We start from the raw sequence: 18,081 nt of genomic DNA on the forward strand, positions 1-18,081 counted from the left end.
TTTTAATCAAGTTTACTAATCTGTGTTTTTTGATGGAGGAATTAAGTCTGTTAACATTTAGTGTTAGTATTCATAGGTATGTGGTGATTCCTGTCATTTAGCTGTCTTTGTTGTTTAAGGGTTTGATTGTGTGCAGCTGAATCATTGTCACTCTCTACTCTTGCCTTTTCTTCTCCTGTGGTTTGGTGCTGCCTGTCCTTTCATGGTTTTGTTTGCTTTCACTTTCTGTGTGCAGAATTCCTTGAAGAATCTTTTGTAGTGGTGGCTTGGTGGTCATATATTTTTTCAGTTTCTGCTTATCGAGGAAGGCTTTTATTGCTCCATCTATTTTGAATGATAGTTTTGCTGGGCAGAGTATCCTAGGGTCAAAGTTATTTTCATTCAGTGCTCGGAATACTTCACTCCATGCCCTTCTTGCTTTTATGGTTTCCATTGAGAAGTCTGCTGTGAGTTTGATGGGTTTACCTTTGTATGTTATTTGTTTTTTCTCTCTTACAGCCTTCAATATTCTTTCTCTATTCTCTGTGCTTGTTGTTTAATGATAATATGTCATGGGGTAGTTCTATTTTGGACAAGTCTGTTTGGTGTTCTGGAGGCTTCCTGTACCTGTATGGGAGTAGTTTTCTCTAGATTTGGAAAATTTTCTGTTATTATTTTGTTGACTATATTACAAATTCCTTTTGCTTGCACCTCTTCTCCTTCTTCAATGCCCATGATTCTCAGGTTTGGCCTTCTGATGAAGCCGGTGAGTTCTTGCATATTCCTTTCATAGGTCTTGAGTTGTCTAATAGTTATTCAGTTTTTCCTATAATTACCATTTCATCTTCACATTCTGAGATTATGTCTTCTGCTTTTTCTAGTCTGCTGGAGTAGCCTTCCATTTTATTTTGTATTTCTGTTTCTTTTTCCTGTGGTTTTCCATTTCATGGGTCACTTCCTCTTTAATATTGTCAATTTTCATCCTTAATTTGTCTCTCTATTTATGGTGTTCTCTGTTTCACTTTGGTGTTTATTTAGGGCTTATATAATTTAATTTACTTGTTTTTGTGTGTTTTCATATTCTTTATTTTTTTGTCTTGGAATTTCTTGAGTGCCTCTTGCATGTTTTGGTTGACCATATCTTGTAACATCTCTATGAAATTCTCATTGATTACTTGCAGAATTTCTTCTTTCAGAGTGTTCTTGTGGACTTTGTTGGGTCCCTTGGTATAGTTTATCTTTGTTTTGTTAGAGTCTGGATCTGTGTATCCGTTTTCTTCATTTCTGTCTGAATCCTGTACTAATTTATTTTGGGGGGTAGAATGGTTTCCATCCCTTTTTTGTCTTCCCATCTTTCCACTTGGTACTGTTTCTGTCCCTGGTCTATGTGTAATTTAGTATTAGCTAACTTACAATAGTAAAACTAGCAAAACTAAGAGAGGGAGAAAAAAGAAAAAGAAAAAGTAAGAGAAAAAAATGGAGAACCAAAGAAATCAACAGGTATAGATGGTGGACAATCAAACAACAAACAAGACAAACAAACAGTGAAAGAACGAGAAAAAAAATAGAACAAAGAGAAAAAAAATCCCCAGTTCAGGAACATTAGGATTTCAGTCTTAGTAGTTCTGGTGTTACTCCTTTAGCATCCAGTCCTGTTTATCTGCATCTCCTAGGCAGGTGTGGAGCCAGAGTCTGGTGGTGCTGGAGCCCTTTTGCGGCAGGCAGTGTCCTGGTGGGCCTGCATGGTGGTGACCAGTGTGCCGATGGGCCAGCCGGCGGGTGGCAGCCTGGCAGTGGCAGCTTGGGGGTGGTGGCCTGCCTATTCTTTCAGTGTACTGTGATGTAGAGAAGCCTTCCATGGGCTAGGGGTTCAGGGCATCAAAGTTTCAGCTCTCCCTGGTTCTTTACCTCAACCAAGTGTGTCTCCAGCATCTCAGCAAGGTCCCTGATTCCCGGAGATCACATAATCTGCGTCTGTGTCTCAATCACCATTTTGGGTCCTCCTGGACTTATTTTAAAAATAAATGTGAAGTCCATTTATTAACATGGAAATGGAAGTGATATAATCAATTTGTGATATAAAATATTACTCTTGTTTGGTAGAGCTTGGGATAAAGAAATGGCTGTAGGAATTGAGGCAAATAAATTCCTGTGATATTTAGAACACAGAGATATTTAGTGTAGCAAAAAGAGACATTGCATTTTCTGGGTATGGGGAGTATGAGAAAGAAAAAGGAGAGAGCTTGAGAGAGGAAGAGAGAGAGAGAGAGAGAGAGAGAGAGAGAGAGAGAGAGATATTTGGTTTGGACATGTCTGTATATGATTCTTTTACTGCAATGGAAAATACTAGAAGAGGAGAAGTTTGAGGGAATGACAATTTCAATTTTGACTTGTTATGTATGAGTTGCATGTGAGAAAGCCTAAGGACATACAAGTAGTGTAAAAAAAGAGTGCAGACACAAAATTTAATTCATATATCCTTTATTTCCTCCTAATCTGCAACAGGTAGATTTGGGGGAAGCACATATACCACAAATATACTGGCCCTAATTCCCAGTCTTCTTAGCACCTTGATATCACAAATATACTTTAATTCATCTTCATAAAGATCTTGTTTAGCACTTTAAACAGGTGCAGAGGAAATCTCTCTAGGACAACTTTCTTCTTTGTGGTCAGGAATTCCTTATGACATAGAAGAGAGTTTTATGTCACAAGGTAAATTTATCTGTGGGGAAAGGATGAATGTGGATATGAACAGGGGTTGCATTTTTAGAGAGGAAGTTTGGACAGAGATAACGTCTGTCAGAGGGAATTGTAACTAGGATTATCTTATGACACAGTTGTATATTTTATCAAATAAACACTATAGATGTTCCTCACCTTACAATGGGCTTATATCTCAATAAGCCAATCATAAATTAAGATACTATAAGTCAATAACTTATTTAACACATTTAATCTACCTAATTTAGCAGTACTCACAGTTTAGCAACACAGAGTACTATTAAGGATCAGTTGTTTACTCTCGTGAGTATGTGTACTTGTGGGAGCTGTGGCACACTACCACTGTCCATCAGTGCAAGAGAGTATCATCCTGAATATATCACAATTCTTTTAATTTTCTACCAAAATTCAAAATGTGTGGTGTGGCTTCTACTGAATGCATTGTGTTTCCAAACAATTGTAAAGTTGAGAAAGCATACATAGAATCATCATTAAAGTGGGGACTATCTGCAAAGTAATATAGGTGGTGTAATTGAAGAACATATATAGTGGGATAAAAATAGATCATCATGTTTAGAGGTGAGTATTGAAGAAAGGGATTTTATCACCTGAGAGGATTCTAGGGATATGGAGCATGAGAAACAGAGTTACATATATTGCCAAACTGCCTTTTAACCTTACAGAAAGGTTGGAGAAATTTGGAAGGTTTGAAAATTAGCCTATACTGAATATTTTAAATGGTAATTGTTAATTATCAAATATCTAAAATGGCATAGATTTATTTCTTTGAATATGACTATACAATATTTTTCATGTGTCTGTTGATAACTTATACTCCATGAATTGTTTATTTCAACTGCCCACTTAAGATGGTTCCCCTGTAGGAACTATTTGAAGAGGAAGGATCTTTTCTGTACTGTACATCATGCAAGTTTATCCGAATTTTGTTTTTTGCTTTTTGTTTATTTTTAGACCTAGTTTTAACTATTCATGGTGTCAAATCTATGAATTGTTTTTTGCCTTTTCTTGTATGCTTAGATAGATTTATTAGCCCCACTGGGATAGATATACAGATATGTTTCTTTCTAAGCTTTTGTAAAGTTTTATTCTTTGCATTAAAGTCTTTACATGAAGAATATATAGAATGGTCTTAAGCAGTATTCTAACTCAACTTTTCCCAAACACTTCATTATTTGAGCAAGAGTAACTATGCTATCCCATGGTTTTGAAGTCTACTTTATCTTAATACTAAAGGTTTTGTGTTGTAAAGTGTTTCTGCATTTTAACATACTACCATAATTATTCTAGCCCACAGTCTGTTGAATGTTGCAAATCCCTATGTTTCCTTATACATAATGTTACTATTTTCTCAGGGATTTTTTTTTTTTGTAGTATTGGGGTTTGATCAATCAGTGTCTTGACTGTGTTTTATTTCTTTTTTAATAGATTAAAACTCTGAGTCTATGAAATAATTCTGTCTCTGATTAAAGTTATTCTTTAAACAGTGGTTTGTAATTTTACTTATATCTTTCTTAAAAGTTATGTGCCACTAGAATATCGAACACACTCACACACAGCAGATCAGCTGCTGTCAAAAGATTTATTCAAGAAAAATCAGCAAAGTGAAAACAGACCCATTTTAAAAGTCTGTGTCAGAAAAGAGTGAAGATGTATGTCCTTGAATTACTAACCAAGAGCCTAAGAAGAGTGCGATATTTAGCGTCTTAAGACCTGAAAAAAAATGACAAAAATTCAGGATACAAATCTTAACAGAAAGAAAATTAAATTGATTTATATATTTATGTACAGCATTTTCAAACAAGTGAACGTATTTATAAAATAAAATTTTTTAAGTTAGCATCCAATATAAAAGAAGAATACCTTATTTCTTATCTTTCATGTGGGTCTAAACAATGATAGAATAGCTTTAATTCCTACATCAGTGAGGGTTTCAAATATATTTTTTAATAGAAGAGAATCACTGGTGGGATACTAACAAAGAAAACTTTACCATAAGCATTTCAGAAGACCTACAGTTACTTTTATATGTTAATTTGATTCTCTTCATATTCTTAATTCTCACTAAAATATAATATTGAAGATTATAAAATGGCAAACATCATTGAATGTTGCAGCAGCTATACTTCTTCATTGTTCTCTTTATATTTCAGAAGGCTGGCATGGAATATTTTACATTGTGATAAGTAATTGTTAGGTAACTCAAACTTTGTGATACTGTGGAAACCCTGATAATACTGTTTTGAAATTTTTCCATAAACATAATCTGCTGCATGACCTCTCCTCATAAGCATCTTTATTTTCTAAGTTTAATACTTGCCTTAAATGTCCACATTCTTTCATTTTCTTAAGATTTTTGCTTGCTGATAAACTTCTTAAATGTTAAGACTTGCTAAGTGATTGCACAATTCTACATTAACATTCCTTTTGCTGCTTTTAAATCATGAAATCATCTGGATCTTCTTTCAGTAGTTTAAAGATACCCGTTTCAGCTGCAGAGGTGTCTTCCTTGGAGTTAGGGGTATCCAATACAGGAGTGCTTTCAGGAAATGGCTCAATGATCTCGGTTACAGTTCCCATTCTATTATTTTCAGACAAATATTCTGTTGTGTTAATAGCTGATTCTCCTGTGAAGTTTACAGCTGCTGTTGGAGGGACAATGAAGTCATATCTGGATTCAACAGCAGTAAGCAAAATGGAATGAGACTCTGCTTCATTTGCAGTATCTCTCTCCACCCAAACATTGACACCATCGGTAGATTCTTCATCAGTTAGAGTATCTTCTGGGTTATCTTTGTCTTTTTCAGTGGAGGTAGTGAGTTCAAACACAGTGATAAACTTTTCCTCATCAGAATCAGTTAATTCAGTCACAGTTTTGAGGTCATCCTCTGAAACAATGAGGTCAGTTTCAGTTATGTTCTCTTCTGCAAGGGCAGTTATGTCTGGAAGGGTGGTGAAGTTCTTTTCAGTAGAGGGAGAGATTTCAGCTTCAGAAGTAAAGGAGTCAGTGACCTGGGCATCCCCATCAGCAGGAACATTGGATTTGATCGAAGAATTATAATTGTTAACATCAGCTTCATCTGTTTTAGCTGGAAGGGCAGGGGTGTCGGCAACATGGGTAGTGCTGTCTTCTAGTTTGCCAGAGACTTCAGTAGTCAATGAGATATCTTCATTGCCTGTGTCAATGGTAGCCAAGAGTATATCTTCTTTTGCCACATTAGTGGGAAAGTCTATTAAAGAAACAGTGCCAACCGGGGATGAAATATTCCCAATTTTCACTGGAATGAAATTTTCAGTAATTGATTCCTTAGCTACAGTGTTTGGAGTGCTGGTCAGAGAAGTAATTTCTTTCTCCAGATGAGTTGTTGACTTAATATGGGTCTCAACATCATCTTCTGATTTAAGTCTTTCTTTTGTAGGGGGAAGCTTGTTGCCAGTAGTTGAAAAATCACTTTCTAGTGAAAAGTCATTTACAGAAGTAACGTGATCTCCTTCAGAAGTAATAGTTGTTTCTGATCTAGGAATAGTGTTGTCAGCCCCAAAGAACATGGTTGCTTCAGTTGGTGTTTTGCTGCTTTCTCTTGGAGGATGAGAATACATTTTAGGCAAACCGTCTTCAGCCATGGGGTGAAGTGGCACTAAGCACTCTCACAGGTCTTTCTTCTGGGCTTAGTGGCATCCCTAGGCAGGAGAGTAATGTTTATGACAGCAATTCAAGCATTGGTCATCATGGTGATTGTTGCATCAACAACAGGGGCAATGTCACTGGCTGACCTTGGAGGCTGTTTCTTTGCTGTAATTGGACCTCTACTTGCAAAAGTATTGATATTAGATGAAAAGACAATGGGGTTCTCTCTGATTATAAAATAAAAACTCACACCAAAATATTTTCATTACAGGGAACTTAGGGTTTACCATGTTTCCTGGTATGGAGCTAGTGTCACTTGAAACAGACATAGCGAAGCCTGATGAGTATTTTGTAGGTTTAGTGGTCACTAATAGAAACCCTAAAATCCACAAGATTATCAGCATCAGTTTAGAGTCACCTATCTTCTAAGTAAGTGACTGTGCCTTTTTTGAGGTAAAGCCATCTTTCCTTGAGATTCATGGTATTTAAATGTTTAAAAAGTTAATGGCAGTTTTGGCAGTGAGTGTAGCTGAAGAAGGTAATTAGGTTGCTTTTCGTCAGAGAGGGAAGTCTTACTTTTTCAGTAGGAATTATAAAAAAAACAAGTCATTGGTCTGTCCTAACAGACCGGGTTAGGGTTAGAATTCAGTTAATTTTTAAGAAACTGTGAATGTATCAAGTTTTGTAGGTTTAGTGTTATAGGAATGTTTTTCTGAAGACAGCATTGTTTTAGCCCTGAAAGACATTTCTGATGGAGAATTGGTATTATGTGTCAAAATTTACCTAGTAGCAAGAATTGGTATGAAGCTGACCAGTGGCTCAGGCCTATAATCCTAGCTATTCAAGAGGTAGAGATAAGGAGGATGGTATTTCGAAGCCAGCTTGGGAAATAGTCCACAAGACCCTGTCTCAAAAATACCCAACACTAAAAAAGGCTGGCGGAATAGTTCAATTGGTAGAACACCTGCATAGCAATGGTGAGTCCAAGTTCATACCCCTGTACCACCAAAAAAGAAAAGAATCAGGGTGTGAAATAGCTATTAGATCTAGGGATTATATTTGCAACTTCAGAGGGAGTTTGTCTTTTATAGTTATGTCAGTTATATTAGGCATTATCATTGTGCTATCAACTTTAAGATTTAGGTAATTAGGTGAAAGGGGAATTAAGTCTAGTGTTAGTTAATGCTTTAAAGCTGATTTTTTTCCAATGCTGTTAGAAAAATTCCCAATGGAATTTTAAGAATCAGGCACAACTAAATGTGAGAAAGGTCAGCAGCATTAGCTGGAGTAGTAGTTTCTATCTTAAGGACAAAAACATTTCTTAATTAGATTTGAATGCATCCTAAAGCTTATGGCTTCCTCTCATAGCTGACTGGCCTGGCATAGATACATTATCATTCTCTGTAGCAATATCAGAGTAAATTATAAGATGGACGCTTTTGATTTTAAAGATAGGAGTAGCTTTTCTAGAAATGTTTTTGCTTCAAAAAGATTCACTGTTGAAGGTTCCATGTCTTTTTTATTTTTTTGAAACAGGGTCTTGTTTTATAGCTCAGGTTGGTCTTGACTCTGGATCCTTCTTCCTTAGTCTCCTGAGAACAGAGTACAGGCTGATGCCCCTGCATTCACCTCCAGTGTCTTTTGTGATATAGGGAATGCTGTCAGCATCAAGGACAGGGAAGGATGTCTCAAGTGAGAAAAAGCATAAGTTCTTTGTTTCTAAATATACTGTCAGTTCCAGGAGCAGTAGAAGTCACAGGGTAAAGTCATCCTCTGAATTAGCTAATGTAATGGGAAGATTCTTTTAACCTGTTGTTTTTTTTTTTAGAGGATTAATGTTTGTGGAGCTTGATTCAGTATAAGAAGCAAAAGACATGCATTGCACAGAAGATTTGATGTCCTTTTTGGAAAAATTTCCTTGTATAAAGAAAGGAAAAATGGATGAAGAGGTAAGCTGTATGGTTGCTGAAAGCAATCTGCAGGACCTGATATTTGTGATGTTGAGCAGAATTAAAATCATGTGCAAAAACATTCAATTTTATGAGCATGTAATTTCCAGTTAGCTGTGTTGGATGAAATGATTGTATTATCTTCATTGATACTAATTTGTCAAGCAGTCTTTAATTTTAAGGATTCCTTTGGTAGTCATACCAACTCTGCACTTACCAGTGTCACTGTGGAGCGGAATTACATTGATTGCAGTATAATAGTGCAATCAGAAATGTTATACCATTATCTGTGTTTTCTAAATCATTGACCTTAAGGATACTTCAGGTTGAGTGTTTGTCATCCATCAAAGGATGAAAAGAATATGATGGAAATTCTGGTTGGATTGCATGAATTTTAACAGTTTTGAGGTTGAAATTGGAGTGATTTGCTTCAGGGAACATAGTACAATCCTTTGACCTATAGATCATTGTTATCAAAGATATAAAGATGGAGATTAAAGACAGAGAATTGGATTCCATAGATAAACTTTATTATATTTGAATAGATGTTTCTTCCATTGTTGGAGTGTCTATCACACTAATCAGCACATTTTGTCTTTTCTCAGGAAGGTATTAAAATTATATCTATTGATATATCCTAGAGTACACGTCTCTTACGTGCTATAAATTTTGAGGCTTTTGGCTCAGTGATTATGCTTTCTTAATTTTAAGCAATAACTTCTTCAGACTCATGATAAAAAAGCTTTTTGCTCTCATAAGGTGAAAAAGTAGAATCTGCTAGCAAAAATGGAAATATTCTCAATAAGTTCCCAGGAATGCACATTTATAGTTTTCAAGCATATCTGATTAAAAAAATACATCATCAGAAACAAACTTTTAAAAATATTGACATCATAATGATATATATTGAGACTTTGTGTGGAGTTATACATTGATATTCATCAGAAGAAATGTTATGGGCAATTTTAAAAGAAATCAACTTCCAGACAAGTATCTCTCCCATGGACACTACGATTTCTGTTTTGAAAGAGCATATATACCTTCAGCATTTATAAATTTATTAGAGAAAATAGTTATTAATTGAAGTGATTATAATTATTTAGAATCACCATTGAAGCTTTATTCTCATTATCTTCATTCACAAAGTTATTCCTATCTTCAGAAAGTGAGAGAAGCAGTCATATTTTGAGAATTGTTTATGTCAATATCCACATTTTTGTCTTCTTTTCCTTCAGTTATTGGAATACTGGATGCTTGACTATGATGTTCTGTGGGGTCACTATTCCTTTGTTTCCAAGAAAGATAGTATTTATAGTAGAGTCAGTCATGACATTCATATCTACTTTGTCATTTATAGATATCCTCAAGGATATCTTTTGAGATAATTGCCTTTATCTGGAACTGAGGGATATCAGCCGTAAAAAATTTGTTTTCTTTAACTTCCTTGTTAATTTGTGATACAAAAGAAATTTCTTGAAAGCTAGGTAATATTTTTCTCTCAACAATGGGCTCATGAATAACATTCCTACTTTCTGAATCTTGAAGTTCAGTGTTTGTTGCTCTGAGATTGGCTATATTCACTGTCACTGAGAATTTTCTTCTGCCAGGGAAATAATCTCTGGGTATGGTAAAGATTTTTCATTAGGAGGGACAATGGAAATTAATTCTGTGGGGAAATTTGTGTCTCCAGTTGTGTTATTGGTTTCAGGAGGAAGAGAGCTAGCTGAGAGAGAATCTTTGGTCTTGGGAAAGTTTGAATATGTTGCTTTAGAGATGTTGTTATCATTCTTATTGACTGACTTATCACCAGCAATCAGATTTTTATTCATGAGATGTGGGTTTAAGTCAGCATGTTGTAGAGGGTTTGTTTCCATTTGGATAGCTGTATCATTTCCTATTATATTTACATCTGTAAGGTTATTCACTTCAAATTCAGTAGCTGTGACTTTTGCTGCAGAACTTTTAGTTATTTCTTTTGTGTAATAGAAATTTGAATCACTACAGTCACTAGGGAAAAAAGTAGAAAACTTGGTAATTGTTTCCTTGAAAATGCCACCTACCTTTTCTGTAATGTTTTCTACAAAATCAGTTATTTCATCTTCAGTAGCTATCTCTCTCTCTATATAAAATCTTTGTGCCCAAATATATTCCCTTTTGAAGTGCTTGCTATGTTTTCCTCAGAGCTAATGGTGCCAAGAAAAATGCCAACTTGATCAGATGGAATAATTTCTTCCTTAGATAGAATGTTATAATCAAGTATTCTTGTGGAACCTTTTGCCATAGTAGAAACAAGAAGTTCAGAATGTTTGGGAGAACCTATGGATGTGAAATCAGAAGGAGGAAGAAATGACCACTTTTGTAGGATATATGATCCAGTTGGAATATTTTTGCCAAATCCCCCAATATTAGCAACTTTATCATGAGAGGCAGAGCTTTGATAATTAGGTATAGATAATTCTGGAAGAGTTAATACAGAATCAGCCGGAAAAATTACTCTCAAATTGGGAGGTGCTTGAGATTCAAAAGAAATAGTATCAAACTTAACAGTAAAAGAATCACTCACTGTATAGCAATCCTTATCTCAACTAGCAAAAACCCTTGGTCCTTCCTATTATTGCTGATACTCTCTCTTCAACAAAATTAGAGATAAGGGCAAAATAGTTTCTGCCTGGGTAGCGAGGGTGTGGGGAGGGGGAGAAGGAGGGGGCAGGGTAGGTAAGGGAGAAGGTGGAGTGGAAGAGGGGAGAAATGACCCAAACATTGTATGCTCATATGAATAAAAGAAAAAAAAAAGAATCATCATTCAATGGACTCGTGTCTTCTGGAAATAAATTTATTTCAGAAATACAGAATTCCTCATTGATATTTTCATGGTTGGAGAGTGGATTGGGCTTAGTTGATGAAAAAACAGTTTTGTCCATAGCTGGAATGAGAACTTTTGCATTTTTATGTGGCCTAGTTCAAGTTTAGCCACTGGATCTCCTTGATCAGAAAGATTAACTATTTTCTTAATCTTGTAAACATTATCTTGAGACTTTTCTATAGGAGATAAGGCTTTTATCATTGCTCTTTGAGATTAGTAATATGTTTTGTCCATCTCAGTCTTATAATTGTCAGGGGTATTTGTATTTAGAGAGAAAAATAAATCAACTTCACCGTCTGCGGAAGCATCAAAAAGAGTGGATATTATTGGAAAAGATTCCAAGCTAAGGGATAGCAATGAATGTCAGCTTGAGTTATTATAACTTGCCTCTCTGGATCATTACCTCCATTAATGGCACCAACATATTCAGTTACTCTGTCAAACACTTCTGATCTAGTTACTGAAGATTTAGAAAATGAGTTATTTCTCTTTAGGCTAGAGGTTTCAGAATTTTCAGCTAAGGAATTAGGAATAGACACTGCAGATATAAGTAGAGATTGGAGTCCTCTAAATTTAATATTGTCTTCTGCAGGTAACATAGGCTCACATTCAGTGGAAAGAATAATAGCAGCTGCCACAGGAATAGTTACCTTATTTACAGATGATGAAAAGATTGAAGCACCATTTGCCTCTTTGGTATCTTTACTAATTAAGGGAAGACCATGATCAGGAATGACATTGCACTCAGGCAAAGGAGTAACGTGGTTGTGTAAATAGGGTATATCTGCCAAGTTTGGTTTTTGTTCATTGGCGTCAAATCTGGTTGATATGGTGGCTTTTGCCATACTTGGGGAAACATTATTATAAAAAGGAGATGAAATATTTTTCTTTAGCTGGTCTATGTATTCTATAGGGATGGTGATCATAGCAGGATCAGTGGAATCTTCTGTGAACATCTTGCTTTCTTCTACTGTTGAGATCAGTTCAGAACAAGTGGGGATTCCATTCTTTTACTTTTAGGGAGGAGGAGGAGGATGTTTTCTCTGATTAGAGGAACATTCTCCATAATTGTTTTTATGAAACTCAGGTAAAAAAAAAAAAACAATTTTGATCAGTTAGAGAATAACTCATGACCCTGGGAGCCTTTTTATTTAAATTACTGGTAGAACTTTGGAGAACAATAGCATCATTTTCTGTATTAGGATTGATTTTTCTCTTTGAGGACCAGCCTTTGTTGTTTTTTCCTAGTATTTATATCAGTTGGAGCTCTGTGAGATTGATGTTCAGAGACTGCAGAACTGGCATGGGATACATGGAACTAAAATATATTGGAGTCACTGGTGAGTGTGTTTTTTTCCATAAAAGGGCCATTTCCTTCCTCTACTAGTGTAAATACATAGTTATCTGCAACATATTCAAAGTCACGGTCAACAGGCATAATAGTTACTATATACTGTTTGGATTATTTTCACCTGAATTACTTCAGTGGCTATATCTTTGTTTATAAAAGTTCTATCCCTAAATGTACAATTATAAGTAATGTTTTTCATGTCTTTTGTTGGAATAACAGTAATAATGACTTTGTCAGGTACAGTATTTCTTTCTCTGGCATAATATTATGCTAACTTCCATGTCTTTTTTCATTTTATTGACTGGATCAAGTTCAGAATATTTAGATGGACTCATGAATGCTGTAAATTCAGAAGGAAGAAGGGTTGATTTCCATTGTAGGCCATGTGTTACAGTGGATATTCTTGTGATGGTCCCTTCAATTGTAGTGACTTCAGGAGAAGTGCTTTGATCATTAGACCTAGTTGCTTCTTGGAGAGTTAATGTGGAATCAGCTGAAGAGATTCCTTTTAAATAGGAAAGTTCCTCAGGTATAGTAGAAGAGGCACCAAATTTAATAGCTAAAGAATTACTTTTTAATGTACTTGTATCTTTGGGAAAATTTTTTTCTTCAAAAATATGGTCTTCCTTTTCCACCTGATTGCCATTCCTGGACAAAGTATTAAGATCAGTTACTGAGGGGATGATTTCCTCTATAGCTAGACTGAGAACTGTTGCATTTGTAATGTAACATAAATAAAATTCAGTAACTGGATCATCTTGATCATGAATATTAGTTTTCTTTCTTCAAAGATCTCCTTTTGAGAGATTTTTATAGGAGAAAATGACTTTGTGATCATTATCTGAGGTTTAGAATATATTTGATCTGTCTCAGTTTTAGAAATGTCAGTTGTTTCTATGTTTATAGAGTGCACTGAATCAAATTAATTATTTTATGGCATTGTCTGAAAAAGCAATAAAACAGAAGGGAAAATTGGTTGAGTTTGAGGAATAGGACTTCATATCATTTTTATTTTTCATGGAGACATCACCACCATTAACAGAATTAGTGTATTCAATCATCATCTCAAATGTGTCTGACCATGCAATTGGAGAATAATTTAAGAAGTTGTCAGTGGGCCACAGATTTCAGGATTTTCAATTGAGACATTTGAAATGAGATGGGATTTTCAGGGATTTATAGAGCTAGAGATCCTTTATATCTAGTATTATCTTTTCCAGGCACCATAGAACCATCACCTTCATAACTAATCTCAGTAGAGAGAACGATATCTTCCACAGTACAGATTGCATTCATAGATGAGAATGAGATAGAAACCATATTGTTTAAAACTTCAGTATCTTCATTGATAATGGAAAGTTCATCATCAGAGATGACATTGAACTCAGCTAAAGGAGTAATGCTGTCCCATGAGTGTGACATCTCTTCCATATTAATTTCCCCTTTAGTATGGTTTATTCTTAGTGATAAAATATTTTCTGCTTTATTTTGGATTTCAGGGTTATAAGGGGCAGATGAAGTTACTTTATTGTAGTCTTAGCTTTTATTTTTACATGGAGAGTTGATCATAATAGGATCAGTGGTTTTATCTGAGAACATCCTTCTCTCTACTATAGTCAATATTATTTCTGGATATGAAACAAGGGTGTCTTCCATCCTTTTGTCTTTAGGGAGAATGAGGATGGTATAATCATCTCTTACAATGTCCCTTTCCAGAGTTGTTTTATCCAGAGGCTTGTGAATATTCTTACTGGTGTGAATTAGGGATCTCAGGGTCTTAGAACTTAAATTGTTAATGGAACTTTGGGGAACAATAGCATCAAGGTCAGAATTGGTGTGTTCCTCTCCAAATATCAAATCTTGCAGTATTTCTTTAGTTTTGATTTTAGTTGGGGCTCCTTGAGATACATATTCAGAGGCATCAGTTCTGGAGTAGAATGGTTGAGGTCCAACTATTTTGGAATCATAGGTTAAAGCAGTTTTTTTAATATGAGGGTTATATTTTTTGTGCTGTGGCTCAAGAACATACTCCTTTATGATATACTCAAGAACTTTGTCATTAAGCACAGTGCCAATTATATTCTCATTATTTGGAATATTTTCACCTTCTAGAGTAATGTTTGAAATGATTTCTGTAAAGGGAGCTACCTCATATTCAGTGATAATATCTTTCTCTGCAAAGTTTTTATGGACAAAATTTTTACTAAAAATACTGTTCAACATGCCTTTTGTTGAAGTGTTGATGTGAGGTGAAATGATAACCTTGTGAAGAGGAATGATTTCTTTCCTCAAATTGAATATTATTAATCTTTGTTATAGCTTCTTTTTTCATTTTGGCTGGTGGATAGAGTTCATAATATTTCAATGCACTCACAAGTGTTGTAAAATCAGGAGAGTGAATTGATTTCCATATCAGGTCATGTGATCCAGATGGAAAGTTATAAAGCAGACTTCTGTGCTTATGTCGTCTTCTGAGGGAATACAGTTGTTATCTTTAGGTTTGGAATCCACTGTAAAGATTTGTTTTAAATTGGGAAGAGTTTGAAGTCCAGTAGAAATACTAAATTTATCAGTGAAAGAATTGTGTTTCAAAGTACTTGACTCTCTTAAAACAAAATTGCCTACTTCAGAAATATTGTCTTCCTCTTCCTCATTCCCTTCACGTTCTTGGGGGAAAAGTCACTGATATCATCCATCCTGTAAGTTGTCTTCATAGGTGAGGAAGAGGTGAATGCTTTAGGGTTTTAATTTCAAAATCTTCATAAGCAAAGGGAAATTTATTGTCAAGTTTGACATTTATGGCAGCTGAAGGAACAATGATATTTTGTGAATTATAATCCTCTGATTAGAAAGCTTTGTTTTCATTATACTATGACTGGGTGACATGGTAGCTTTGGCTTCCCTCGGGACATTAAAAATGGTGGATGAGATGCCTTTTCTATAGAGCTGTTCTCTGTTTATTATGGGAGTTGAGCTCATCGTGAGATCAGTGATTTTATCTGGTGATGTCCTGCTTTCTCTCATGGATACCATTGATTCTGGAACAGGAGCATGGATATGCTCAGTCCATTTGCCTTCAGGAAATGGACTGAGCAAAAGGAACTTATTGACTGTTCCTTTCCAGAGTTAACTCATTTGAAAACTTGGGAGAAAAATTTTCATGTCCAGTTGTTAGGGAGTGAGTAGTCATGCTTCTGGGTGACTTACTATAGAAGTTGGCAGGATGATCTTGGAGGAAAGGATTATTATTGTCAGAATCAGGGTTTCTTTCTTTTGAGATCAGCACTTGGTAGTTTTGTTTAGATTTGGGATTTATAGGATTTTCTTTCAATGGATTTTCAGAGTCATGTGCAGTGGAGAAGATAATAGGAGATCTAAATCCTCCATAGATTTCACCTTGAATGAAAGTAAGATTTTTTGGTGTAGGGCTCATTCCTTCTTCTCCAGCAAAAAAGGTATTTTCCCTCTACATAGTCAAGAATACTGTCATTAAGACCAATGTTTGTTAGATCCATATTATTTGTATTGTTCTCCCCTGCCAGAAAAACTATGTCTGACTCTGCTAAGAAGTACTTTATAAAAGAAACTACTTCATACTGAATTGCATGATCCTTTTCTGCAGAAGCTATATATCCTTTCCCATTTATAATGTTACTTATGTCTTCATTAAAGATAATATTATCAGGAAATGATTTTATTGTCAGGTAGTACAATTATACCATTAGATATAACAGAGTCATCAGTCATTTCCATTTTTCCCTTTTCTATAAGGAGTGCTGGATTAAGTTCGGAGGTACTGTTTATAATAAAATGAGGAGGAATAGTAGATTCAGGGGTAGAAGATATAAAGTACTATAAATGTTTGTGAAAGACTGCTGCTCTAAGTTACCAATTGAAAATGAATCCTTAGCCCCAACTTTTGTCACCTTTGTTGTGCCTATTGTGGACTCAGTGTAAAATGTTTCTTTTGAATTTTCAGGGGCTTTCTGTTCAGGCTTAAAAATGAAAGGAGTAGCTTTTGTTATATCTATCTCCCTTAAATTCACTAGAATACTGGCTTTAGAAGTGTAGGATTCCTCTTCTAACATATCCTTATCTTTACTGAAGAATGTATTAGTCTCAGTTCCTGAGGTAGCAGTTTCCTTTGCAGATGGAATGACAACTGTTTGTTTTACATGGGTGACTTACATCAGAGTCAAAGGGATCTCTTTTTTTGTGGATTACAGGTTGAAGTACTATATTAGGCAATAAAGTCATAATGTCAGTTTTATCACCAGTGCCTCTATTTTCAGCTGTGTATGTGTCAGTAACTATATTTATGGGTTTATCTGAGAAATTAGCAGAATCTGCCAGAGGAACAGTTAAGACCTTGGAGAGGGGCTGAATGGCACTTTGCTCATTAATTATTTTCCAGTTTTGTTCAATGATAGTAGAGTGTTCACTCATTGGCTCTGATATCTCTAATACTACTGCTGAATCAGATAAAATAATCATCATTTGTAGTTAACAGGAACTTTTGTTCTCAGTATATTTTGATTGGGAATTAATAGAGATTTTAATTTTATGACTAGTACATCATCTATGGTAGTATCACTATTTTCATTGCTTTCCTTGAGTTCAAAGGAAGAGGCATTAGGTGAAATGATGGTGGCATTTGGTGTCATTTTTGTGGTATTAACCAGATTAAGAGAAACTATTACATTTGTTTATAACAAATCCTTGGTAACTTTCCCAGGATTTTTATTGTCTTTCATTGGAATACTAAAATCTGATGCTGTAAAGGTAGTTTCTCTTTTAGGGGAAAAGATATATCCTTTTGGGACATTTTCTTTCATCATTGCATAAAGAATATCATCACCAAAGCATTCATCATTATCAGAAACAATATTGCTATTTCTTTGAACATTAGGATTAAATTTTCCAAGCAGAGATTTTGAGACTTCAGCTTCAAGATTTTCAAGTTCAAGTTGGTCTGTCTTGGCTTTGGTTATCCTTCTGAATCTCATGGTGTTGTGTGCATCAGAACTAGTAGAATATCCTTTAGCTACCAAATTGTTTCCTTTAGTAGCATTGTCTCTTCCAATAGGTATAGCATAAATGTAATCCCTGACATTTTCTTGAAGTACATCTTCCTCCTCTTCTATAAAACTCCTCTTTTTGGAGCTCTGCTTCATAACTCAAAGTTATATCTTCCTTCAAAGAGTTTTCTGATTCATATTTTGAGATATAAGACATGGTTGCAACATCTCCTTATGGAGCAATGGTCACAACTACTTTCAAAGCTTGTGGGGTAGCCTTATTCGGATAAGTTTAGATATTATGATATTAGCCAAGGATGATTTTTTTAACAGGGTTTGTTGCTTGAGAATGATTGAAAGGTTCAACAGTCTTCATAAAAGTAGAGGCAGTCAATACAGTGTAATCATCTCTAGATGATTACTAGATGGAAGATCTCTAGATACACTGAGATCTTCCATGGAAATGGTAAGCCATCTCCCAGTTTATTAGGTTTATTGTTAAGAGTACTAACTTCAGTCATGGTGACAAGGTCTTTCTTTATTGGTAAGAT

General features: G+C 35.1%; 1 protein-coding gene and 1 long non-coding RNA gene across 2 annotated transcripts in view; one reads left to right on the top strand and one right to left on the bottom strand.

Annotated features, from left to right (window-relative positions):
* Positions 1-18,081, top strand: part of LOC141410961 (uncharacterized) — a 186,422-nt gene that overhangs the window by 19,980 nt on the left and 148,361 nt on the right. The window contains exons 2-3 of the long non-coding RNA XR_012435789.1: positions 8,178-8,298; positions 12,410-12,501. This is a non-coding gene — a long non-coding RNA (uncharacterized lncRNA). The remainder of the gene's footprint in view (positions 1-8,177; positions 8,299-12,409; positions 12,502-18,081) is intronic.
* On the bottom strand, positions 5,158-6,345 carry Cabs1 (calcium binding protein, spermatid associated 1). Its single transcript, XM_020152313.1, has one exon. It carries the CDS (start codon positions 6,343-6,345, stop codon positions 5,158-5,160), a length of 1,188 nt encoding a protein of 395 aa, XP_020007902.1.

The sequence above is a fragment of the Castor canadensis genome, chromosome 9, assembly GCF_047511655.1.
Source record: "Castor canadensis chromosome 9, mCasCan1.hap1v2, whole genome shotgun sequence".
In the NCBI taxonomy this organism is placed as follows: Eukaryota; Metazoa; Chordata; class Mammalia; order Rodentia; family Castoridae; genus Castor; species Castor canadensis.

Coding starts and splice junctions, on each gene's coding strand:
- Cabs1 (XM_020152313.1), bottom strand. CDS start 6,345: ATGGCTGAAGACGGTTTGCCTAAAATGTATTCTCATCCTCCAAGAGAA.